The sequence below is a fragment of the Podarcis tiliguerta genome (genome assembly GCF_965153285.1).
Source record: "Podarcis tiliguerta genome assembly, chromosome: 1".
Taxonomy (NCBI): Eukaryota; Metazoa; Chordata; class Lepidosauria; order Squamata; family Lacertidae; genus Podarcis; species Podarcis tiliguerta.
In genome coordinates this window covers 67,511,027-67,537,990 of record NC_139534.1, presented here as the reverse complement: position 1 = coordinate 67,537,990, position 26,964 = coordinate 67,511,027, and the positions used below count along the sequence as shown (strand labels likewise).

The following is a 26,964-nucleotide window of genomic DNA, read 5'->3' as shown; positions in this document are numbered from 1 at the left end:
TTAATTTACTGCTAATTGACTTGGATGGGCAGTAGAAAACTAATGCAAATACTGTTATGGGGTTGCACTGACATTTCTTGGGGATTTACAACCATCTGGAAGAAACGGATTTGTGGAATTGAAGCCAAGGGCATGCAAGATCCTACACCAAAAGCCCTCAGTTCTTGAAAGCTTCAGTCTTCCTGAGCCAAGAGGAAGAGCTGTTGTTTATAATCCCTTTTATAGGCTTGCCCAGATTACCTGTTCAAAGTGTTCTCCTGTGAGCCTCTGCTCAAAGGGAATTGTGCAACATCCAGTCCACGTATAGAGCTCTTTCTTTCCTCCAGCTTTTAAAGGGCAATGCACACACAAAACACAATTACCAGTGGGTCTCACCATACTTTCTCTTCCAGTTAATTAGTTTCAGCTCAGTTTTTTGAGATTGAGCACTGGATCATGACAAAGTATGTGCATACAGATAGCAGTTATGCCACACGTCATAGTCACTGTGCAATAGGTTCCAATAACTGACATTCAGTCACATTTCAAACAGCTTTCTGAATCTCACAGCCTTGCTGCAAGGAGAAATAATTGAACTTCCTCAGCAATGCAATTACTGTGGGGAATGCAACATATCTGAAACAGAAGGCCATGCAGTAGAGCTGCTTGATAAAATCTGCACACATAAATGTCTTGTGAATCTGTGGCTGCCAAAGCATCAAGTGTCCCGAGTGAAAGAAGCTCCAGATTCTACTTTTGGTGTCCACCACATCACTAGTAACTTGTTCTGAGAAACATGTGGCAGACTACCTTATAAATATAGCCTGCCCTTTGTGTGTGCGTGCGCACTCTGCTTTACAACAATGCTTAGACTGTAAAAACAACAGTCTTGTGGCAACTGAAAGTCTAGCACATTGATTATGGTATTAACTTTCATGAACTAGAGTTCATTTCATCATTCCATCATTCTGCCTGGACACTGAGGTCCAGCGCTGAGGGCCTTCTGGTGGTTCCCTCGCTGCGAGAAGCCAAGTTACAGGGAACCAGGCAGAGGGCCTTCTCGGTAGTGACACCCACCCTGTGCAACGCCCTCCCACCAGATGTTAAAGAGAACAACAACTACCAGACTTTTAGAAGACACCTGAAGGCAGCCCTGTTAGGGAAGCTTTTAATGTTTGATGGACTACTGTATTTTAATATTTTGTTGGAAGCCACCCAGAGTGGCTGGGGAAACCCAGCCAGATGGGCAGGGTATAAATAATAAGTTATTATTATTTTTATAAATATGCAATCCAAGTCTTTATCAGCCGGTGTTCTTCTGCTGATGTTCTGACTCATAATTTGCTATGTCTTGCCTTTCAGCACCACAGTTTAGAAATCAGGTGCTGGTAGATTGAGAAGTTCCAGAATGACATAGTCTACTGTGGCAAAAGTCTGCTTAGAGCTCAGTGTAAGGAGAGCCCTGCTGGATCAGACCAAACATCCAGCTACTCCAGCATCTCATTCTCAAAAGTCAGATGTACCTGAGCCTAAAAGTAGGGCGTGGGGGCACTGGGAAGAGGGTGATCTTGGGCTGCATCAGAGAAATTGTTGGTAAAAACAAATATTCAAGATTTAAGAGGGAGAAGGAGGGATAGCAGAACTGAAACCAGGACCCAGGACTCTCTGCTTTTCTAGCTTTCTTTTCCTGCATGGTTCACTGGAGGAAGCCTCTGCAGAGTCAGGGTGCCCTAGTTCAAAAGCTGCATACTTCACACCATTGTGCTTCCATAAAACTGGGAGTGTAGAATGCGGTCTTTTGTTATTTTTGCCTGAGGTTTACATTTTGCCAGGTGATTTCAGGTGGCTGCGACCAACCAGGATTGACACAGGCTCTTCTTACAATGCGCCCAGACTACTGTTTGCAGTTAGTACTGGCCACTTGTTTCAGATCAAGAAGCAATGTGTTATCTAATTTGTTGAGAAATTTTTCTTTGCCACTGCCAGAGTTGGAAGGGGCTTGAGAATACCTAGCGGCATTAATTCTATAGTCAGCCTTGGTGTGGAGTGCTTCACATTCTTTCACCATCCTCCTTGTTGAATAGTGGGTAGACATAGCAGACGACACAGCAATTTCTCCAAAGCAGCTCTTTATTTGTAAGCTGGAACAGAACTGAACAGCAAACAGCTCAGCCGGCCTGCTTTTATAGGCAGCTGGCTGTCAGCATTGTAGCAACAACAACCCAGGGTTTCCCTACTAAAATAACTGACGTGGACCTGAGTGAAAACTACATACACAGTACTCCTGGTGGCCAGGGTGAGAACTTCAATACATAACACTCCTAACAACCCAGTGTTTCAGATTCCTGTTTTACAGATGGGAAACAGGTGCTGAGAGGAGTGATTTATTCACTGACATCTAAGGATTTCAAAGTTCAGCAGGAATTAGAACCAGGACTTCTAGGTCGAAATGAATGGGTTAAAATAATTTTCAGGGTTTACCAGAGCATAGCACTGGCATCTCTTTTCACTGCCAAGGCTCACCTGTGGAACATAAAAAATAAGAATCATCAGAATGGCTTCTGCAGAGGTGGAGAGTGCTTGTTTCTCACCACTGAGTGACCACAGAAAGGGCCAAGCAACCAGGAATCAAGATGGTGGTGGTCTTCAAGCTTAGAGGGTGCTGTTTCCAGACAGACTTGAGGCCTGCTGTATACCTGTCCCCTGAAATAAGTACTGACTTAGTTGCTCACTCATTGACCTACCTTGATGACTTCCATATGAATGTGAGAATTGCTTTCATTGAAAAATATCCAGCTGTTGTTGAGTCTCCCAATTGGACAATGGTCTGCGGTGATGGGAACAGTAGTTCAACAATAACTGCATGGCTATATAGGTCCTGCACTCCTAGTATGGCGCTCCAGTTTTGTGCTATGAGGAGCATAGAAAGCCCTGGATGAATCCACGCATGCGTGTTTATCTAGAGTGATAAATTACTTAATGGCGAAGAAATATATGTATAAAGCCTGAGATGAGATTCTATATTTCTTTATGTTGGTATAAAGTAAACTAAATGAATTTGATTTGTTCTCTTTTACAATTCAGGGTTTATTGTGGTTTGAAACAAAAGTATATTTGCTTGCAATAATTTTAGGCCTTCCTTAGATACTCATATTGTCATCACCTCATGCCTGCATGTATTATGAAGGCTGTTTTGTATTGGCAGCCATTCCATAATCCATGCTAGGCCTTCTGTTTCAGCTTTTATACATAGCAATGAAATGTTTTAAGAATCACGTTGGAAAGTTATGAGGCAGTGAAAAATCAGTATCAAAAACATATGCTGAGATGTTGAAAGCCCAACATGAGGGTGTTGGATGATAGTTCCCATTAATTTTAATCAAACATCCAAATATCTTTTAATAGAATTGAAAGACAAAGCCAGAATATTCTAAAAATAGTTCACTGTATCCACGTCTGTTTTAAACAAGGAACATGAATTTTTTTTCAAATTTTGTAGCTTAAATCAAATATTTGCTGAGCAGGAAAATTTTTAGAATGGGATATCCAGCACATTTGTACAATCAGTGTGATACAAACTTTTTATCTGTTGCTATCCCACCTGTCTTTACAAGAGTCCAAAGTAGATTACTCCCTAATAAAAACCATATTACATTTAAAGACAATTACAGATAATTAACCTAGAAAGAGCAAAAACAGAACCAGGACAGTGATGGTCGAAAACCAACCTCAAGTAGCAGCAACAAATGTCTGGGAAAGGAAGTTCTTTACTTTCTACCTAAAAAATTTTGGTGGTTGTGAGAGTGGAAGGGAGAAATCACCCCAAATCAGACTGAGCGATCTTGGTCTAGTCGTACTCCTACTGGTGCAAGATGTCCCATCTCCCTCCATTTTAAGGTTACTCTTACAGCACAGTCCACATTATTTTGGGCCCTCACCAGCCCTCTGAAGCGTTGTTGTTTTTCTCCTTTGTAAAGGGGGAGATGGGGAAAAGAAAGATCAGTTGTGTAGTCTGACATCTGCTCACACAACTAATAGATTCAACCTATTGGCACAAGGGAGGGAGTTCCATAACTGTGGTTCCACTATCAGAATGCCCTATAGCAGGCATGGCCAAACTTGGCCCTCCAGATGTTTTGGGACTACAATTCCCATCATCCCTGACCACTGGTCCTGTTAGCTAGGGATGATGGGAGTTGTAGTCCCAAAACATCTGGAGGGCCAAGTTTGGCCATGCCTGCCCTATAGCTTCTGCTCATCAGCTGAAACTCAGCTGCAGGTGGCATGCAGAAAACACAATTTACTAGTAATAGAGGGAGGTTCCCTGGAGCAAATGGTTAGGCTCAATGTCCCAGTCAGTTAATTAATTACATCTGGCTCCATGTTTTATAACTTGATTTATAACTGGTTTTATTTGCTTTTTTTGTCCATGGTCAGTTGGATTTCTTTTCACAAACAATTCCAGTTAAGGGAGATCTGATAATTGCCAAAGCAAAATATTCATTCCAAGATTGAAATGTGCAACACTTTCATAAAACTGCGGTCCCCTTGTTGGACACATGGTTCCAGTTCATTCCAGACATCCATCTTTCCATGGAATAATTTATGAATGGAAAGATAGCTGTGTGATTCTGTATACTATATATAGTATTCGGTTTGCTATCCAGACTGCTGTTTCACATATGAACAAAAGATATATACATATATACATATACATACATATACAATATGGCCAGCTGAAGCATCCCAACAACTACAAGACTGTTTTCATGACACCGATTGGGAGGTATTCGCCCAACAGGATGTAGAGACTCACATTGAGCAAGTGTTGGACTATATTAGGTTCTGCACTGACAATGTAACACGGAGGCGCCGGATAAAGATCTACCCAAACAGGAAGCCCTGGATGACAAGGGAGGTCCAGGGGTTGCTAAAGGCAAGAAATACTGCCTTCAGAAGTGGAAATAAGTCGCTGTACAGCTCAGCTAGAGCCGATCTAAAGAGAGGTATCCGTGTAGCAAAGGAGGCATATAGACAGCGGCTGGAGAATCATCTACAAAGTAACAACACCAGGCAGGTGTGGCAAGGTGTACAAGAATTAACAGGGTATAAATCCAAGGACTCCCTGGCAGACGAGGGAGGGGCATCCCTCGCTGAGGATTTGAATGCCTTTTTTGCCCGTTTTGAAGTAACATCTGCAGCAACACCTGCTGAGGCTTTACCAACACCACCACCACTCCCTGTGAAGGCTTTGCCATCATCACCACCATTACCATCATCAGTACAAAGGAATGTAGTAGTCTCTGTGGAAAAAGAAGAGATGAGGAAGGTGTTGAAGGGAATCAACCCAAGGAAGGCCACAGGGCCAGATGGGGTAGCTGGAAGGGTATTGAGAGACTGTGCAGATCAACTGGCAGGAGTTTTCACTAGGATTTTAAATCAATCCCTAGCCCAGGCTATTGTTCCATCCTGCCTAAAGTCCTCTATTATCGTTCCAATAGCAAAAAAGCCTAACCCGGAAGATCTGAACGATTTTCGTCCAGTAGCACTCACACCTATAATCATGAAGTGCTTTGAAAAGCTGGTACGAAATTATGTCATTGCCTGCCTACCAGAGGGACTGGACACATTCCAATTTGCTTATAAAACAAAAAGATCGACAGAGGACGCTGTGGCGATTGCCCTCCATGCTGTCCTTGCACATTTGGAGCAGCGGGGGGGTTATGCCAGACTGCTTTTTTTAGATTTTAGCTCGGCATTTAATACCATTCTACCACAACGTCTGATGTCTAAACTGGAAGATCTGGGGCTTCCGTTATCACTTTGTGGGTGGATATTGGACTTTTTGTCAGACCGCCCCCAGAGGGTTCGGTTGGGCCCTTATACCTCTAATATGCTTAAGACTAACATAGGAACACCACAGGGATGCGTACTCAGTCCGCTCCTTTATATTCTTTACACGTACGATTGTGTCGCTACTCACCCTAGTAATAGGGTTGTCAAATTTGCAGATGACACAACCGTGATTGGGCTCATCTCTGAAAGGGAGGGTGAAATGGATTATAGAGATGAGGTGGAGCGGCTGACAGAGTGGTGCAGAGCTAACAACTTGCTCATAAATACAAGGAAGACAAAGGAACTTGTGGTGGACTTTAGGAGACAGAAGAGCAATGTCCAGCCACTTTTGATTGATGGGGTCTGTGTGGAGAGGGTAACAACGTTCAGATTTTTGGGCATTGAGTTACAAGAGGATCTGTCCTGGAGTGTCAACACAAGGGGGCTTGTGAAGAAGGCGCAGCAGAGACTGTATTTTTTGAGAATACTAAGGAAAAACCATCTTCCGCAGAAACTGCTGCTTGCCTTCTATCACTGTGCCATTGAGAGCGTGCTTACTTATGGCTTATGTGTGTGGTACGGAAGCTGTACTACCCAGGACAGGATGGGGTTGCACAGGGTTGTGAAGGCAGCAGAGAGCATTGTTGGCTGCCCACTCTCCACCTTAGAGCGGATTTACGCCACAAGGTGCCATAGGAAGGCACTAGACATAGTAAAAGATCCATCGCATCCTGGTCACTGTCTCTTCGAGCTCTTGCCGTCGGGACGGAGATACAGGACGATGAAGACAAGAACAAGCCGTCTTAAGAACAGCTTCTTCTCCAGAGCGATCTCGGCCCTGAATGGGAAGCCCGGACTTTGAAAGTCATCAAATCTCCTTTGCTGTATTTTACTATATTTTTTTAATTGGTGTTTTATGTATTTTACTATATTTCTTTTAATTAGTGTTTTTATGGAGCAGCCAAGTAATTTCGTTGTCCCCGAAGGGGGCAATGACAATAAAGATATTATTATTATTATTATTATTATTATTATTATCCAAATCAATCCCAGAAGTGGATAGGAACACAACATAGCAGGATAAACCTGTCGCACTGTGGCTAGCATGCTGATTTCTGAATGAGACCAACATAAAATTACTGCTGGGTAAGGCTACAGATGGAACAAGTGTTGCTTTGAACTTTTAGAAAAGTAATATTAAAAAGTTGTTGCAGACATGCCTGACTGCAAAGAAAAAATTTCTATCAATTTCATACTCATTCTTATTTAGCCTTCCTTCTTTGGTTTCCTGCAATGTTCATTAATAAAGAGTGCTGAATCAGGAGCCTGGTCAGCTGCTGTGTGGTTGTGCCCCCAAGATGGTAGTAAGGCTTTCTAAAGCCATGTTTGGGGATGGGGCAGGGCTTACAGTCTCTTCTCCTTTTGACTAATGGCTTTTCAGCGTTGGTTCACACTTTTTCTTTTTTGAGTTCTCAGCACTCAAGAGCAACATTCCTGCACAGCTTACTTAGTGAGAACTGCTAGTACGATCCCAGTGAGAAGCTGATACCTGATACCTTCCCCGCTCCCTTCATTCTAGCTTTTGAATTCGGGAGCAGAAATAATTATTCTGACACCCTGATAAAGTTGCCAGAAGAGGGTTTCTGCCAAAGAGTTAGCTGAGAAGTGCCAGAGAGTATTTCCTCCTTTAGTGACAACAGGGGAACATACAGTAAATGTTAAGAAAACATTCTCTGCTTTCAGTGATGCTTGCAGAAATGAATTGAAGCCAGCATGCAAAAGTTGCATGGGAACAAGGTGAAGCACCTGGAATTCAGACCTCTCAAGACTCATGGGTCTGTATCCAGCTGAGTCAGATCATTGAAACTAATGACCCTAATGTCCATTAACTTCAGTGGATCTACTCTGAATAGCATCTGTGGTTTCTTCGCTGTTTGTGTTGCAAAGCAGAGGATTCCCTGGGGGGGGGGGGGAAGCTGGTCAGTAGGAGTAAGGAGAAAAAGTTCCCAGGAAGAGGCCTATGTGAGCCTATTTTCACTCACGTTACCCTTCCCCAACATGGTGCCATCCAGATGTTTTAGACTCTCATCAGCCCCAGGCACCTGTTTGGGGGGAAACTGACTTATATGTTGAGAGCCCCATTTCCAAAATACTGATAAACTACAGTGTGACCAGGATGTAGTTATACAGACAGGAGCCGAATTGGCACCCAGGGGCTGGCGTTACTGAGTGTGAGGAGTGTGTGGTTTTGACTCATAAAAGCCTTATGTGGCTCAGGACCACAATACCTTAAGGACTTCTTCTTCTTCTTCTTCTTCTTCTTTTTATCTAATTTCTATACCGCCCTATACCCGAAGGTCTCAGGGTGGTTCTTCGCATATGAACCAACCCACACCCTGGGATTGTCATCTGAGGCCCTTCTTTGAGTGGCCCATTCACAGAAGGTCTGCAGGGTGGCAACATGAGGACAGGGCTTTTCAGTGGTGGCTCCCTGCTTGTGGAATGCTCACCCCAAAGAGGCTTGCCTGGCATCAACATTATATAACTTTAGGTGCCAGGCAAAAACTTTATAACCAGGCCTTTGGCATTTTGCAACTATGTGTGGCCTTTTAGAAGTGGGTGGGGTGTTTTTAATGTATCCCCCCCCCATCTTAATGTATCTTGTTTTGTTGCTTGGTTCTTAAGTCACTTTAAGATCCAGCTATGTCATAGCTGTGACACCCTGCAGAGCCTCTTGCACTGTCTGAAATCCACCTTTGATTGTACATTGGTTTTAGAGGCTATGTGGCACAGGACCAGGTGCAGAGAAGAACTCACCAGGACCATTTTTTAAAGCCTGAGAACCTGAATTACAGAAGGTGGAATGACATAGATCCTTTCCTGTACTTTGATGAGGCTGTGTAGAATCTACAGTGTAGAAGGATCGCCAGGAATTTCTCATTGGCTCTCACTTTCCTACTGTGGGTTATAGGCATTAGCCAAAGGCACCCCAGAGCTCAGAAGGAAACATTCTGCTTTATAATACATTCTGCCTAGCCAAGCATATTATACAAGCCCATTTATTTTCCCAGTATTCCAGAGCAGTGTTTGCGTTTCCTCTGAACTGCACTGCTGGAGGGCCCACACTCCTGGTGCAGCAGGGTGGGCAGTGTCACTCTGTGGATTGGATTTCTCAGGGCCGCTGCTTAGTAATGTGGGGTTTCACATTCCCTCTTGTTTTCTTTTTGCAAAATATATTGATGTTGGCTTGGGCAGAAAAAAACAACCCATGCCATGTTTTCTGGAAATCTGACTTCTCTTTTATCCATGCATATATGGAGCCTGTTTTGGCAGACAGAAGGCCTAGTTCCCAACCCACGCAACACATCTCAGTTCACACATTACTTTCTTGAGCTGCAAAGTGCTAAATGTTTTGGGGGCCACAATAAATGTCCACAGAATCTATCAACTCAGCAGCATGCCTTCTATAGCATGAACTGCAGATTGCAGGAACCTTTCAATGGATTGCGTGCATTTTAAAGGCTAATGTGAGCTTATCAAAAAGCTGGAAGAAAAATCTTATTATAAAATGCCCCTTTGGTTGTATGTCTGGTTTTTTGTTCGTGCTTCCTTTTGTTGTTTATTAATCAGGACATTTGCATGAAAAGAGTCTCTTTGCTCTTTAAGCACTCAGCCGCTCTGGTTGTTCAGTCTTTTTTTGAAATAATAATCCTGGGTTGTGATATCACAAACAATTGGCCATTGTGCGAAATGTCTTTCATGTCACAGTGAGAGGATTACGACTCTAGCGGGGAACAAGGAACAGGAGCAGATGAGCTCTTTGAAAAATTAGATACTGTTTTCATCCAAATCTACATGGTGGAAAATGTATTAAGGGTTTATTGGCAATTGGGTATATAGGAAGAAGTATTTCTATACAGAATGTGGTTCAAGGCTCACAGTTAGCCCTTTCTTTTGAAGCAATAAGACTTTCCAGTTGAGCGATGCCAGAGCCTGGACATTTATATGGGTGATATCCAACTAAGTCATATTCAGAGTAGACCCACTGGAATAAATGGACTTGAGATGCTTAAGTAATATTGGATGTCACCCATATATTATTAAATTCTTTGTGATTACTGATATCAATCTAACTTTTTAGTCTTGAGACAGGATATAGATTAAGAGACGTCAGCACTTTTTTAAAGAGTAAAGCTTGGTGGATTTGATTTAGTGATCTGTTAAACTTGATGGATTAGTTTACAATGATTGCAGAATTACAAGTACAATGTTGTACATAATCCAAAACAGGATGGACTTGCAATGCTTCCAAAAGGGTCTGAAGAGTTAAAGAGATCCATATATGGCAAGCACTGTGAATGATCCCTTGCTGTCCAAGGGAAGCAAACGGCAAACAGATGAAGGCAAGCTCAAGCAGTCTCAGAACTCATTAAGGAAGGGTACAGTGTTTGGCTACAAATCTTGGTTGCAGCTCATGATGAGCAAGGAGAGTCCTCTGACCCCTGCAATTCTGACTGGTTTGAGGCTGGGGCAGAAGTTGCTGTGTCAAATGAGGAGGAGGAAGCAGAGGTTGCTGCTGGTAGTGACTTGAAAAGGAGGACAAGCTTAACTCAGCATAGTGCAAGAGCAGGGAGAAGTACAGAGTTTGAAAGCTCCTCTCTGGGAGCATGCATGTTCACCCAGTCCCAATAAATAAACCATGGTTTGGCTTATTGCATCATGGGAATGCATAAGTGTGTGTAGCGGGAGTGTGGGAAGCAAACTACCGGTACATAGAAACCAGAATGTATTTAAATTCTTTCTATCCTATCTTACAGTAAAAGCAAACTTCCAAGCGAGGTAAAAACAATAGTTAAAACATTTCATTAAAACATATCAATAGGAAATTAAATACAGTAAAGCAATCAGCAGCAATATAAGTAAGTGCATAAAATATTATCTGCTAAAAGTTCAGGAGAGTAAAACGCTTTACCCAACACTGAAAAGCCAGTAAAGTAGGTGCTTTGTTTTGGGTGCCACCACTGAGAAGACTCTTTCTCTGCCTAAACATTTATTGTGAGGGCATAGTTTTGAACCACTAATTATATTTTGTGCCTTGCAGTCAAATTTTGTCAGCTCTTCTTAATAAGAAATAGGAGATGTGGTTATTGTAACCTGCTATTATTTTAGCGGCATTTGAGTTACGAGGACAGCGTGGTTCTTAAATGTGGCAATTTGGCAACAAATGTAGGACTGCATAGCAGCAGATCGATAACATCTCCTTTGCTAGATGTGTGAAAATTGGGGTGGGACCCTCAGGCAGACAAGGATGGCTCAGGGAAGCAAATGATTAAGAGAAGCTAAAAGAGCAAGATAGGGATAGCAAAGGAGGTGAATGGAAGGGAGGCAGCTAGCTGAGAGAGGGGGAGTATGGAGAGGAATAGAGTTTAACTTCAGGCCCCCTAGTTCCCTACAAAAGCTGCTGTCTCCAAGAGGCTGCTGTTCAAGGAGACATTTAACATCAGGACTAGGCCCCGCTGAGGCAATATGCCATCTGCCTGAGTAGCTGCAGCTGCTCAGGACACTCCCCAAACCAGCACACCATGCAGTGCTGGGGAAGGTAGGATATAAGGAGATAGCAGGCTGTGCGGCCTCTGGGGGCAGCCTCCCAAGGGAATTGCTTCTTTGAGTCATGTCTTTGGGGTGCAGTGAGGGCTCACCCCCCTTTTAATAGTTTTATGAGGCAGGATTTTATGTGTGGCTTTGCTTGTTTTTTTCCCTTTGGCTGGTGTGTGTGTGTGTGTGTGTGTGTGTGTGTGTGTGTGCTGCATATAGCAGCTGTGGAGGAGTGATTTCAGTAACACCACAACAAAGGAGGAAAAGTGTTAAATTCCACATCTCAACTTGCTTCAGTCCTGACAATTACTAGCCTCCGCTTGCCTCCCTGCTAGAAACATGCTTGTTAAATGCAGATCTGTATTTAAGGTCATGTCTGGTTTGATTTTGGGTTCTGTGCCATTGAATTCTGTTTTAAAGAAAGTTTTAAAGAAAGGTGGTCATTGGATTCATTGTCAGCCAATCCCACATTACCTTAATTAGCCCCCAGTGAAAGCCGCTATCTATCTATCTATCTATCTATCTATCTATCTATCTATCTATCTATCATCTATCATGTTTTGGAGCTGCCCAGTAATCCTATCCTTTTAGCTGTAAATTGCTGGAACAATCCATATTATTCTGGATAAGTCTTGGCAAGTTTTCTCTCATAATATTGTTCTAGGCTTGGTTTGAAAAACAAAACAAAAAAGTGGAATCTCCCTCAATCCCAGAAATTCTGATTGTGGAGAGCAGCTCTCCTTGCCAAGCCAATTATTCTCCTATAGAGGATCCCCAGGTGCTGAATTCTAGCTTAGGCAAATGGTTCTACTCAGACGTCTAGGAATCCCAGACAAAGTTGAGCATGTTTGGGGTTGGCTTCTTGGAACGGAGTTTATAAAGGACTCCGTTTATAAAGAGACACACTTAAATGAGTATATCTTTACAACAAATATCACTGTTATACGATCATAATTGAAGTGTATGTGTGTGAAGTTATAAGCATTGTGAAGAAGAAGAAGAGTTTGGATTTGATATCCCGCCTTTCACTCCCTTTAAGGAGTCTCAAAGCGGCTAACATTCTCCTTTCCCTTCCTCCCCCACAACAAACGCTCTGTGAGGTGAGTGGGGCTGAGAGACTTCAAAGAAGTGTGACTGGCCCAAGGTCACCCAGAAGCTGCATGTGGAGGAGCGGAGACGTGAACCCGGTTCCCCAGATTACGAGGCTACCGCTCTTAACCACTACACCATACTGTGGCAGATATTTGTTTTCCTAAATAGAGGTTACTGACACCATGTTAAAAAAAAACCAGTATTTTTTTACCACATTGTGATAAAGTATATATATTTTAGGATATTAATAATTTGTTTTTGTTAGCTTACCTAGAAGCCAGCATATCTGGAATTAACAAAAATAATCACATTGGGCGGAATTTGGCATTATGCTTTTATGATTGTTCAGCTTGCCAGATGGAATGATTTCCCATCTCCCCTTCCCCTGTTCTCTCAATGCGGGTTCTCTCAATCTTACCAGGGTTTATTTAGGGGGTCATAGTGGAGGTGCATGGCAGGGAAAGCCCTGTTGCGCTAGGGGGACTTGTTGCATTCAGTCACACTAGCACAGCTGTTTAGTTGAGTCCAGGCCCATTGGGTTGTAGCCAATGAAGTAGCTCCGTTGGCATAATGTTTTCCATTTGTGTAACAGAACTTCCCCTCTGTCTCCTCAGTTTATAAGCCCCTTGTTCCTTCCCAAATCTGTTCTGGAGGGTTGGGGAGAACCCAAAACAAATTTAGGGGCATGTGGGGAGAAGAAAGACGAGTTCCATGGCTTAGCCAGAAGTCATGTGCTAAGGGTACTACTTTGCTGGATACTGTTTGTTGTTTCACTTACAAGTCTTTCTGAAAGGAATAAGCAGGCTACTGGTTGACCCCTTGTGCCTTGAAGTTTGAAATTTGGAAGTAGTAAACCATATAATCTGTGGATTTCTCCCATTTTCAGCCAAATTATTCCCCACCACCACCAAAAAATATATATGAATCCCAGTTCTCTCATGCGTTCTCTTGGCTGAGGTTAGACTGGGATACAAGAGGGTGGTACAAGTTTGAGAAGAGTTACAAATTCACATTTTAAAATTTTCCACAACAGTCTTGGAGGATTCCTGCTACCTGTAGCCTGCAATTAAAAACAACAAACAAAAATCCCATCATGCTTAGGATGCAGCCTGACTACCTGGACAAATTTGGCTTTGTGATTGCATCAGACTTTTTTTATGTGTAGCATTTTATGAAACCTGGTAGAGTTCCATGTGAGGTTGCTAAGCCCATGTGAAAATTCTGGCTTAGTTGCCATTTGGATCATATTGTATCACTTTTCAAACAATAAAACTAACAGTTTTAGTGTTGGTTTTTCTGTCATCTGTGAAATAAAAGTCACAATTGGAGAGGAAACTGCCTGTCTTCAGCATAGTGCTGGAGAAAGCCTAGATTTTGCTGCAGAGCATTTTCAGGAAATTGTTGACAAGAGGAATGCAGAGTCCCCCCTCCTTCTGAACGCTCATCATAGCAACATAGCCCAGTCGATTTGGAGCTGCATCAACAGCTTCCTGTAAACAATCAAGTGCTTTATATGGTGTTTTTGCCATTAAATCGCTTTATATTCTGTGCATCATCACCAGCGCTTTTTATGTTTATGGGGAAAGGGGTTGTGAGGGGAGATGCACTGGGCATTAACAGTTTGTAACATGATCATGGCTTGGGCTAGCTCAACTTTCCTCTTTGAAAGGAGAGATAGGGGATGAAGAAGACATGATTGTCACTGTGCCCACATACACAATCATAGAATCGGGAGGGGTCTTGTAGGCCATCTGGTCAAACACATTGTTAGATGCAGCAAATCCCGAGCTAAATACCGTATTTTTTGCTCTATAAGACTCACTTTTTCCCTCCTAAAAAGTAAGGGGAAATGTGTGTGCGTCTTATGGAGCGAATGCAGGCTGCGCAGCTATCCCAGAAGCCAGAACAGCAAGAGGGATCGCTGCTTTCACTGCGCAGCGATCCCTCTTGTTGTTCTGGCTTCTGAGATTCAGAATTTTTTTTTTTGTTTTCCTCCTCCAAAAACTAGGTGCGTCTTATGGTCTGGTGCGTCTTACAGAGCGAAAAATACGGTAATTTCCTACAGATTATTGCTTTGGTCCCTGCCTGAAGATTTTAGGAGGGAGGGAGCCTCCTACTTCCCCAGGTAATTGGTTATATATTAGATCCTTGTGTGAAGGCTAGGTGGTTGTTGACATCAGAATCGGATTTAGGGGAGCGTGACTGCTGTGCTAGAAACTCAGATATTTAAACTAGGCTCCTTAAACCACTGCTGCAGTCGCCAAAACAGAATGTCTAGTTGCCATTTTTGCCTATTCCAACCTCTTTTTCTTAATGGTGACTGCTCCTGCTCAGGCTGCACAGAAAAAGCAATTTGGCTCCAGAAATTCATTCTGATTGTGCAGAAAAATTAAAATTATACAGGATGGGGTCTTAGTGTGTGAAAAAGTCCAGATACAATGATCCCCAGATGGCAGAGATGTCAGGTGGCATCCTGGCACCCAGGCATCTTCACTTGGTCACAAGTGGTCAAAAGCACCTGGCTAATTTTGAACACTGCATGACTGGTTTGGTTGCACTGGGCTTGGAACCTCAGGGGCACTTCAGCTATGATTTAGAACGCAGCACGAGAGGCAGGGGTGCCAAATTTTCACATTGCACAGGGCACCACTGAATTTTAAGATCCCTCGCCCCACCACTGCTGATATTTGCCTTTCCCCCCCAGTCAGAGCATGTGTGGAAAGATCACAGAATGGTCATTTGGCATACCTGGGGAAAAACCAAGCACTTTCCAGAGGCACCTATTCCATACTTCCTTCTCTCTCATTAGTGTTTCATTGTCCAGTATTCCCAATAGTATTCCAGTACTATAAAGAAGTGACACAGAAAACTGCTCCTTAGGAAAATATTTCAAATGGGCTGGGTTATATTTATATAGCTATTCTTCAGCGTGCCCTTTATGCAACAGGGGGAAGGTTTTCTAGTGAAGTAGCCTTTGCTATGCAGTACCTTGAGTTTGTATGCGTCTATTGATTTGCCAAGTCAACGCCAAAGCTTTAGATAATATTTCTGGGCATTAACTATGTTAATAGATTCCATACAGAGACTAAGTAAATAACAAATGAATGCGCACTTTATGTAAGCTGCCAGAAAAGTAATAGTTTTTATCAATTTACTTCCAAAATCAGATAAAACTCTGCAAAAGGGGAGAACACCCTGAAGTAAATGTAATCTCCAGTCTTTGGAACCTTTGTAGCTATTGATTGAAGGACTTCTGGCTTTAACGGATGGAAATGAGACCTCCCTAGTCACCACTTCAGCTGCTGAGGTGTAAAGAAATGTTTATTGGAATCACTCTGAAGCTTAAGAAACGGACTGCACACAAGCCCTTCCGACAGATGGGTCTGCTGGGGAGAGAGGGTTCAGCAGAAGGCATTAGATAGTGCTGTCAAAGTACTTGTCCATTCTAGGTTGCATGTGTGACTTCAAGCTATGTTTTGGTTTTCCACACAGGCATGCTCAAATATATTTTCAGGTTTCCATTACTGTGAACTAAAAAAGGCAATTTCATGGAAAGGAAAGGCAACATTGGGGAGAAGGGAGTGCCCCAAAGCCACTCACCTCATCCTTTAATACCCTATTATTACTCCCCCCCCCCCACCACACCACTCAATCCCGCCCTCCCGCAAAGCACATTTATTCAAATAGTTTGGAAGCCACAAAGCAGGCATATGAGATCTTTATTTACAATCGACCTGTTGAGCGTGCAAGATGTTGGACATATGGACTCTTTGATGTTGGCATTATTCAAGTAAAGCTAGCTGGCAAAAATGTGTTTGAAACTTTGGTAAACGAAGTAACGTAACTTAGTGGCATAAGGGTATGAGTTAAAAGGTGCCATTTCATTATTTTACATTAAAAATGTATCCTCCCCACCCTTTTCTCAGAAAGAGCCCCAAATGGTAAGGATCTACAAAGAAAATGGGAAGGCAAAGAACATCTGAAGACACGGGGAGGGGGCTCTTTATCCACGTTCTGGCTTTGGTAGAGATCCAAAATTCCAGGCACGTTTTTCTGAAGTTTGGATACCTTTTGATTGAGTTATTTTGATGAAGTTGGTTTCATTTGTTGCGTGAAGAATGAGAACTGACCAGAGCTTGGAGGCTGCAGCTGAAGTTGGCTGTGCTTTTAAGAATTTATTTGAACTCATGCAAAAGCAAGCTCATAGGGTAGGGAAAAGCCCTGGTTAATGCTTCTGTTAGCCCAAGAACCATGAGGTTTAATGCAGCTGTGCATTTCAGGCCTAGGGTTAGAGCTGTGCAAATTATTCACAGTAAAATGCTGCTGTAACATTTGTATTGTATTTTCAACAGGGAAAACTCGCCAGCAACATTTTTTGTACATTTCTCAAAACTCCCCTGCTTAGTTTTTTCTTTTATTGAAAACCAGCTTATTTTTAAAAAATTGGCCATCTGAGAATTCATAGAGGCATTGGGAAATGATTACACTTTAATGCAAAAATAGTAACTTTAGCAGGTTATGAAATTTGATTATTTAATGTATTCATGTAGCAGCAAATTTCTTGATGGAGACTTGTAGCCTCTCTGTGTTTTGTTCTACTTAATATCTCCCTGTGGAGTCATCTCAAGTGTTCTCAATATGATTTTTTCTTTTAATTTAATTAAAAAATGGATGTAAAATGGGATGGTTTTAACCTCCCCCTCCCCGCCCTCCTGGAAATGTAATGAATACATTTCTTCCAGAATGGAACCTGCAAGATGTAGAAACATTGTTAGCTTTAAACCAGTGAATCTCAAACCTTTTATGAAGGTGCATCAATGAGATCTGAACCTCATTTCTTCTTGGTATCAATGTGCATGAGCACTGTTTCTTTATATGGAATTGCCGACCCTCGTTGCCCCATTGCCTCATGCTACAGGCAGACTGATCCAATGTGCACAAGGCATATTTTAAAATTGCATGGTCAGACTTTTGCATGGGTTGGTTTAGCTTAACATTTCCTACATAGCTCAGTTGGTTAGTTGATGCTGATAATGCCAAGGTTGTAGGTTCAATCCCGCATTGCAGGGGGTTGGAATAAATGATCCTCTGGGTCCCTTTCAACAATTTTATGATTCTATGATTCTACATGGTAGTTGTGCTATCAGCTTGAGAGATCTAGACTGTGCCTGTTAATTTCCAAGCAGAATTCCAAGCACATGTTGGGCCTTAAGACTGCTTCTGGGAATACCTTGTATATCTGGCTTTGGGGCTTGTGTATCGATACCCAATGAAACACAATTTCCAGGCCTGCCAAAGTACCTCTTAGCCACTATATGGAGAAGTTGCAAAAAGGGGAATTGTGCAAAGAAATTGTCCCCCATTAGACCATTCTGCATGGTCTTCATGGCGTAGTCTTGGCTTGAACTTGAAATGCTGTGAGCATTCACAAAAGTGAGCACCTTGTTGAATGCTTGCAAACAGGATTGAGGTTTGCCTTAGTCTTGTGAGTGCTGGCACTTTCCCTTCCCTTCGCAGTATATGTGTGTGTGTGTGTGTGTGTGTGTGTGTGTGTGTGTTTGCAAGGGCAGACATTCTGCAGGCTGTGGAAGAGAATCTTTTCCCATTAGACTTTCACCTTAGCAGAAATGGCATGCATGGCATCAGTTACCTGCCAGGGATCCTGGGACTGGTGGTTCCTGTCCCATCCCTTTGGGGAAACGTTGCTGTGTTCCCTGCCCTGGTCAAAGGTAAGTAAGTTACTTGGTGGTATGGTACTCCCGCTTCCCTGGCTCCTGAGTTGTGTGGAGAGGGGAGTTCCCAGCCAAACACAATGCCCCCTTCTTTTCGCCCACCCTTCCCTTTAGATCTTTGCTGCCACCAGTTGAAAGATTTTATTTTTCTACAAGGTTGTCTTTCACCAACCAGTCTAAAACTCTCCCGTGTCTTCTTGAGAACACTTTGAAGTAGTGTAGAACTTGGCTTAGACATGGTCTCTGTGTGTTTTTTAATAAAAATAACAGAGACCACAAGGTTTTCTGTAACAAGACTGGAAGTTTACTAAATGGGGGGGTGTGTAGTTTATAAGAAAAAAGGTTCTAATTTAAGAATGTTTACAAGCAACAAAACATTCCCGGTGTGGGTAATAAACTATAGCAAATAAATGTAGGTTAAAACACTTTCATCTCTCCCCACACTAGACAATCCCTAGGGTAGACTTGTGTTTTCTTTGTCTCATACCTTGATCTGTTCATCCTTTCATCCGGTTCCCTGATCTGGCTACATGAGTGCTAATCAGCAAATTGAAGGAAGTATGAGGGTCTTAATTCCCAACTACAGTACCATCCTCAGTTATTCTACCACCTTCTAATCAGTGGCAAAAATCTACAAATTAACCCGTTAACTCCCCAAACACACCTACATGCAAGATTTATAGTTTTATAATAACACAACAGTCCATTTCTGCCACATATGGTCTTAGTGGGGTGGGTGGAGGGAGTAGCAGAGGACACTTAATTTGAGTTATATCTATCTGGAGCTCAGGTGCAAGTTCACAACAAGACAGGCTGGAATTGCATAACCTCATAGAGTCTCAGCTAAGCAAGTGAAATTCATAAAAGGTCCAAATGAGACATTTTATGCTACTCAGTCAGCTCAGATTACCACTCCTGAGGCCCAACTCTTTCCTGGAGTGTGGTGAGCTTAAAGGGCACTCTCCTAACTTGGAGCCTATTGCTCTGCCTCCTTCCCTCATGTCTCACTACTAACACTGGTGATAGAGAGTGTGACCCCACCCCCCTTGGACATCTCAGATGAATGGGTTGTGATCTTTGGAGATCCCTGTTCAGACTCTGGCTTAGACACAGTGTCCGGGCATGTGGCTGGATCTAGGCCAGGGCTGAGAAATCTGGGGCCCTCTAGATGCTGTTGGACAGCAGCTCCCATTGTCCCTTACCGTTGGCCATGCAGGCTGGGACTGATGGGAGTTGAACAACAACTGGAAGGCCAGAGATTCCTCATCTCTGGTCTGGCCTTTCTGTGGCCTTTGCTGCTGTGGCTGCTGCTTCTGATGTGGCCCCTGCTTATCTCGGTCGGAGCCACAGTTGCTGCTCAGGGTGGAATGGGGTCACCATAGGCTGGCCAAAGGATCAAGGCTTTACAAGGATTTAGTTTAAGTGCTACCAAAGGCTCAGTAATGTAATTTGTCCATGGTGGTTGCTAAAGGGTACTGGTGCAGCTGCATGAATTGATTAACTTGGTAATGAACATCTGTGCTGGGTGGTGTAGCCAGATTCTTCTATCCATCCAGACAGGTCACTTTGTTCTGTTGCATGAACTGCAACCATCCTTCCTGTGGTTGCTACTGCTGTGAGTGTGGGCTATGCCTGCATGTGCTGATTGCCACAGGATGCCCGCTTTGTGCCCCTGCTGATGTCAGTTCTGCATCTAGGGCTGGTGGTTTGTGTCTTTGCAGTGGATCTCTGTTCTTTGTCTTGCTGGTGAGTGTTGTGCTAAGCATCTCCCTTGCCCAAACACAAAGGGGTCATAGCAATAAATGAGAGGGATGCACAGGATATGATTGCTGGGACTGAAATGATTGTTCAGTTCATTAATTGAGGTTTGAACTATTTCCCTTTTCCCTTGTGTGAATCAGGGAGATCATTTCTGATGTTTAGTGTAGATAGATAAATGATCTAGGAAAACCCCTTGATGATTTCTGAAACAGGAAGTAAGTGGTTCTTTGGTTAAAAAAAAACTTGTTAACTACTCTCAAAATATAATTTGTACTGCAGAAGATAAATCAACTAAAACCAATTTGTTTGACAGCTTTAGCAATTTTCAGTCATGTTCTTTTCCCCTTTGATCTCTAATTCTTTCCAGACAAAGTGTGCCTAAAATGATTCCATTCCTTCTTCAAGTATCCAAATCTAATTTTTATTTCTCTTGTGTGGAGAGGAGTCATTTATTTATTTACTAGATTTATATGCCATATTTTAGATATGAATTCCTAAGGCAGTTTCACAGACCTACATGATGGTACTGAAAATGGTTGGCTACATAAGTAATATTTCCATGTCCAGTTGCACAGATGGCGCGTCCTTTAGGAACACTGGTGCTGCTGGAGAAAGTGCTCATGCAACTGTGTGATCTATGTGATTGGCATGTGTCCTTGCTATTGATGTGTCATGGAGGGCGAGTAACAGGAACCAATTTTGGGTGTAGATGCCACACTGCATTTGCCACGTACTCTATGAATTAGACCTTATTTACAGATTGCAGATGCACATATGATTTCATAATTATAATTATTATAATTTATGCCGCCCATCTAACTGGGTTGCCCCAGCCACTCTGGGCGGCTTCCCACAACTAAAGCATTAAGCACAGCAAAACATCAAACATTATAAACTTCCCAATACAGGACTGCCTTGTGATGTCTTTGGAAAGTTGTGTAGATAACCTGTTTGACACCTGATGGAAGGGCGTTCCACAGGATGGGTGCCACTACCGAGAAAGCCCTCTGTCTGGTTCCCCGTAACGAAACAGCCAGAAGGCCCTCTGAACTGGACCTCAGTGTCTGAGCTGAACAACAGGGATGGAAACACTCCTTCAGGTATACAGGGCTGAAGCTGTTTAGGGCTTTAAAGGTCAGCACCAACATATAGGTCCACTGACCACATGGTTGACTGGATGGTTGCAGGACCAGTGCAGGATGCTTCTTCAGTCCAAACTGGTCCTCAGCCTACACAATGAATAAGAACATTGCAAGGTCACTGCAGGCCACATGTAGCTGTCATACCTGGATTTTGACTTTTGGCCTGGAGCTGTCCCAGCAAGAGAGGTACATGTCTTTTCCAGGCATATTTGTCCAACATTTTATTTTGTGTTGCTGCAGTGTACCAGGAGCATGGGCATTGCTTTGTCACACAGTGAGAAAAACGAGACATATCATCCTCTGAGCTCCTTGCAGGAAGAGTGGGATACAAATGTAACAAATAATAAAAGTTGTGTTTGAAGTAGATTTGTGGGTTTTTACTTATGGTGCTTGTATCCCCGCTGCAAACGGACCATGGTTGGTAGTTAATTCTGTGTTATTTGCCGTCCTTCAGAGAAGGAAGATGACATGAGGTGTGTGGTTGCTGTAAACATCTGGATTCAGTTTAATTTGAGGAATATTGCAGATCTGAGAGGATTTGGGTCAAACCTGTCAGTGGAAATTTTCATTAAGCAGGCTGTTTATTTTACATTTACTATGGGAAGCCTAAGGGTTGCAGCAATAATCTGGTTCCCATGTGCTATCCACTGTAAACAAGAAAAGTATGTACAGTATCTCAGAGAAAGTCCCTGCCCCCATCAGCTTGTACTTTAAGAATTAGAGACAGCACAGAGGGCAATAAGATATTTGTAAGCATAATAATCTTCAAGATATTGTGACTTTTTGAGAACAGCAAGGGGTTGTATCTTTGGGTTTAGTTAGTTGTTATTTGCAGAAGGTCTAGAAAGATAAATGCAGGTGTCCTTGGAAAACCTTGTGCTCTATTGCCAGCTTGGGGAACTATATGAAGGAGAGCTAGGTTTGAGAGAAGAAAATTACATATTGTACAAGTCTTTGCGTTAGGACCATAATCAATTTATCTTTGATATGTTTTGGGGCAGGCTTGTACATCTTATAAATTATGATATACTGTATCCTATCACGACATTGCACAGTCTGTGAGTTCTGCCATGGTTTCCAATGCTCATTTTAAACCTTTTGCTTTAGGATTGAGCTCTGTCATTTGTTATTACAGTTGCGACACTTTTTAAAAAAATGCTATCATAATTATCCCAGTCCCAATTTAATGAGAGAAAGTGGCAAAGTAAGGACAATGGTTTCATTCTTCTAACATACTTTTCTGTGGTTTTAGTTTCTTGTCTAAACATGACTCAAATCTGAATCTTACCTGAGCTGCTGTTTGACTTTTTGCAACATTGAAAAGAGTAGTTATGTTTAGGTAACACGTTCAAAACTTTTTTCGACAGTCTTTTCCATGCACTAGAAACATTTCTTATTAAGCTGTGTTGGAAAAAGTCTCTGGTTCAATGGGTTTGCTTTGGATTTTATTTCCCCTTACCCAGGTTTCCAGGTTTATAGAGAGCAGAAATGACCATGACTGCCAACAAGATTGCCAGTGTCACCAAGAGAGCTGGAGGAAGTAAAGTGCCTCGGGATAGTCTCGATAGGTAAGTGGAAAGCAATATTTTTATGGGCTTTTGTTGCCTGATTCCAATTTGCTTCCTGCCCTCCCACCCCAACAGAAAGCAATGCTCTGACCCATAGATCTATGAAACTTATCGTTTATAGGAGGAGGCCCATTTCTGAACCCAGAGTCTCCTGGCCCTGCTTCTCTTCCTTCCTGTTTCTCTCTCTTCACCAGGACTCTCCAAATATACAAGCAGCAATAAGAGCAGCAGCCTTCACCCTCCCCTTTCCCTTCTTTTGGGCAGGCTGGGCCTGGAAGGAGGGGACAAGTGAATGTGTGATGGTGATGGTGGCAGGAGGGCTCCCCTTGAGGGCATATTGTTCAAGAGCCCCTTAGCATATGGAGCCAACACTGGATCCAGGGGTAATGTGTGTAGAAACCTTGGCATACAGGTCATCTTGGGTCTCCTTACTAATCACATCCTTGGCCATGTTATGTAAATATACAATTGCTAAGCCCTGACTCGGTGATCTTGCAAGCAGCAAAGCAATGGTTTTTTTTAAACATCAACATGAAACTGCTGATATTTTCTGTTCAGAGACTTGGAGTGAGTTGCCATCAGTATACTGATGAAACAACTCTCCCTTTTTCATCTGAACCAAGTAAGGCACCTATAAAGGCCAAATGCACTGTTTGGGTGTCTCTTGACCTGGCACTACTCCTAGATTTGCAACTGGTCTATATGACCCGGAGTACTTTTATCTTCTGGCTACTTATGGGAAAAGGTGACCTGGTCCCTGTTATACATACCTTGGCAACCTCGTGGCTGAGCTTTGTGGTGTGCTTCACCTGGAGTTCCTTTGAACATTTGTGAAAATTTCAATCTATGGTGAAGTGCCATCCTGGGCCCTCTGCCCAGCTCTGACACCTGCCCATTTTTTTAAAAAATCAACACCTCCCCTTTTATTTTCTTGCTCCAAGCAACTTCTTCCATGTTTTCTTTTTTGGTGGTAGGGGAGAAGGTGGTTCCCCACAAAAACATGGCGGTGGTCATATTCACTCCCTACAATGCCCTAGGATTACTTAACTCTTAGAGCATTTGGGGGCAAGTCCAAAATGACATCTGGAAATAGTTTGGCACTGGAGTGCAAAAATTAAAAGAAAAATGAGCCCCAGCAGCTGCCTGAGTATACTTTATGATGGTCCTGGGCCTGCAAAGTATCTTCCAGTATCTTCTGCATAAACCTGCTTGTGTGATTAGTTGTCAGATGGGGCCTTCTTCCAAGTATCTGTATCCTCTGACATTAGGTTAGTTGTCAAAAGGAACATTCTTGGTGGTGGTGCCCTAGAGAGATTCTGTTCTCCCTCCCCATCTCCCATCCCCCAGCAAGCTGCTGAGCCCTGGGCTAAAGTGATTGTTCACTTAAAAATGGAATTTGAAGTCTGCTTCTGACCTCTAGTTTAAACTTAAAACTATGGCTAGTGTCCAGCTCTGTGCAGATGTGATGCTAGCTTCAGTTACTGTTGGGGAAAAAGAGATAGGGGAACTCAGAAAGTTGATGGGAGGAGGAATGAGCCCGAGGGAGACACAAACACAGTTCTGAGTGGGACTCCGATTCCCTTAACTATGTTTAAGGCTCCAGTGGAGCCAGTTCAAAATAAGGCACTGCTGTGGGATTCTGGAAAAATTCAAAGCTTCTTATAGGATGTGATTTAGCCAAAGCACGTTTGTCTTTCTCCTCATACTGGAACTCAGGAACACCTGCTGAAGATGATGAACAGTCAGTTGAGAGCATGTGGGATCAACTTTCCCCTGCCCCCGACAGTGTATAATTAAGATTATTGTGTATACTATGCCATCAGTGTACATGGCACCACACCTTGTGTACATGTGCACATTGTCAGGGTGGACCATCTCCAAGACTTCCTAAGCGAAAGTCCAGACCTGGGAGTAAAGAAGTTCAGAACCACTATTTTCAATACAATTTTATTTTGGTACTAGTGTCAAAAATCTTGCAAAAACAAGTGTGTAAGTTCTACATGCCTGTCCACAAGCTCCACATCTCTCTTCTTCTCACTATGACCAACATTTATTTTTAAAGGTTTATTTCAGTAATGAATAATATATTTAAAGACAAGCATAGGCATGAGAGTTGGCACATCACTGAGTTACAGACTCATGAGAGAAACCTTCCAATATGTCATGCTAGCAGCCTGACTCCTTCGTTTCATGTAATCTTCTTGGCTGACTTTCCTTTGGGAGGCCATGCCCTGAGTCATTGGGAAGATTTCTTCCTTTTTAATAAGACTTAAATCAACAGAAGCAGCACTTGAATTAATTTTCATTTAACACTTGGAGGGATTCATTCTAAACACATTTTGAAAAGAAAGGAACTACTACAAAACACCCACACTGAGAAATCTAGCTGCTCGTTTAATCTGGGATTTGACCAGAAGTACTGCAGACAAACAGCTTCTGGTCTGCAAGTGGCAGAATTGTGATGTTTTGACTATGAGTGTTAAAGGGAGTTCTAATTTTCTTGCAGAAAATGGCAGTCTTGCCAATATAGCTTTCTTTTCTTCAGGAGAAATGACTGCCTCTGCCATGAATTAAGTTTATACACATCAGTTGCCCTTTGCTAGCAAGTAACTGCGTCTTCCTCCAAGATTTGTGAATCTGAGGGGTTAACAAAAACCACAGTCCTATTACCATGGCAGAAATATCTGTATCATGAGGCTGGATAGAAAAAGCTTGCTCTTGGGGAAATACTCTCACCAAACCAAACCAAACCAAATCAAACCAAACCAAACCAGACTATCTATCTGAATATTTTCCTGACCACAGTCAGGAAAAATTGAGGCAAAAACTGACAATTAAGTCCAGACACCCAAACTTTATGACATATACCCATCTGCAGTTACTGGTGGTTGTAACAGTGAACCTCAGCCCAAGTTGGCTTTGTGCCTGCTTAATGCCCTAAGCAAGAGTAAATTATAGGAACCAGAAATGGAGAGTCTGTTGAAAGAAATGTAATATTAATATTAAAACTTACAGGAATTCTGTAAGTGTCATATCATATGAAAGGCATTCATTGAAACTATTCTTTATTCCTTAATAAGAAAAGCAAGCAAGGGGCAGAGGGCAGCATTAAAATTAAAAGTAGATAAAAAGGAGGGAAACAGCAGCAATTTATCAGTAGAAGCATATAAATAAGGCCTTTGGCACTGAAAAGGCAAAATACTCAGTGCCATGTGTGCCCCCTTGGGGAGAAAATTGTACCATTTGGGTAACACCTCTGAGTAAGTCCTTTCCACTGGTCATCATTGACTTCGCCAGGTACTGGTGAGGCCACCAGAAAAAGACATGTCACAATCCCAGACTATACTGTATAGGACTTCAAAGGTTAAAACCAGCATTTTGAATTGCGCTTGGAGATGAATTAGTATCTAGTACAACTATTTTAAGAATTGGGCTATGTACACACCATGCATTTAATGCATGTGACTTTCCCCAAAGAATCCTGGGAACTGAACTTTACCCTTCACAGATTTACATTTCCCAGTACCTTTAATAAACTACAGTTCCCAGGATTCTTCGGGGAAAGTCGTGTGCTTTAAATGTATGGTGGCCTTGGTGTGATATGTTCCCATTCTTTCTGGGTGGGTGGGTGGTAGAGTGGCCTGAGGGAGAGAGAGAAAGGCAGCCAAGAGAGGGTGGTACCTACAGTCCCTCAAAATTCAAGATGTGACCATGGACCCCAAAAGATTTGTCTAATCTGGAGGCCATCAGAACGTAGATAACAGAGGCCAGGCTACGTCTGGTTGTTGCACTGAAAGAAACTGAGAAGAAGAAGTGGGGTGTTTATAACAGAAAGAGACAGTAGTAGTGGCTAGTGTGGAGGGGCAGAGCCATGGAAGCGCCAAGACATCAATGCAGTTTAACTGGATGGCACTGGGGCAGGGCAAAGCAGAAGCAAACCCACAACTGTGTTGAGTCTCTGGTGGCAGCACTGCATTGACTCTCCCAATGCTTCCACACACCCCTGACCTCGCTGCTGCCCCAGTGCTGTCTAGGTAAGCGGCAGCAATGCTAGTCCTGAGAGGGCAGCTCAGCAGCTCTGATCCACCATACTGAATGCCACAGGACCCAGATGAAAGTTAGCCAGTCAGCTGCTCATAGGCAGGCCCAAGAAGAGAAAGTAATTTCATTCATTAGGCTACCCTAGAAGCGTCACTGCTGCTGCAGTGCAACTGTGGTCACATGCAGGAGATTCCAGCCTCACCGCTCAGAATTAAAGAC

General features: G+C 42.8%; 2 protein-coding genes across 8 annotated transcripts in view; both read left to right on the top strand.

Annotated features, from left to right (window-relative positions):
* Positions 1-26,964, top strand: part of DENND5A (DENN domain containing 5A) — a 609,609-nt gene that overhangs the window by 256,052 nt on the left and 326,593 nt on the right. The window lies entirely within an intron of this gene.
* Positions 1-26,964, top strand: part of DENND2B (DENN domain containing 2B) — a 139,889-nt gene that overhangs the window by 39,561 nt on the left and 73,364 nt on the right. For all 7 annotated transcript variants that reach the window (XM_083400804.1, XM_083400802.1, XM_083400805.1 and 4 more), the window contains one exon: positions 22,600-22,704. In XM_083400804.1, the coding sequence (XP_083256930.1) occupies positions 22,625-22,704 (80 nt within the window). In that variant the 5' untranslated portion in view covers positions 22,600-22,624. The remainder of the gene's footprint in view (positions 1-22,599; positions 22,705-26,964) is intronic.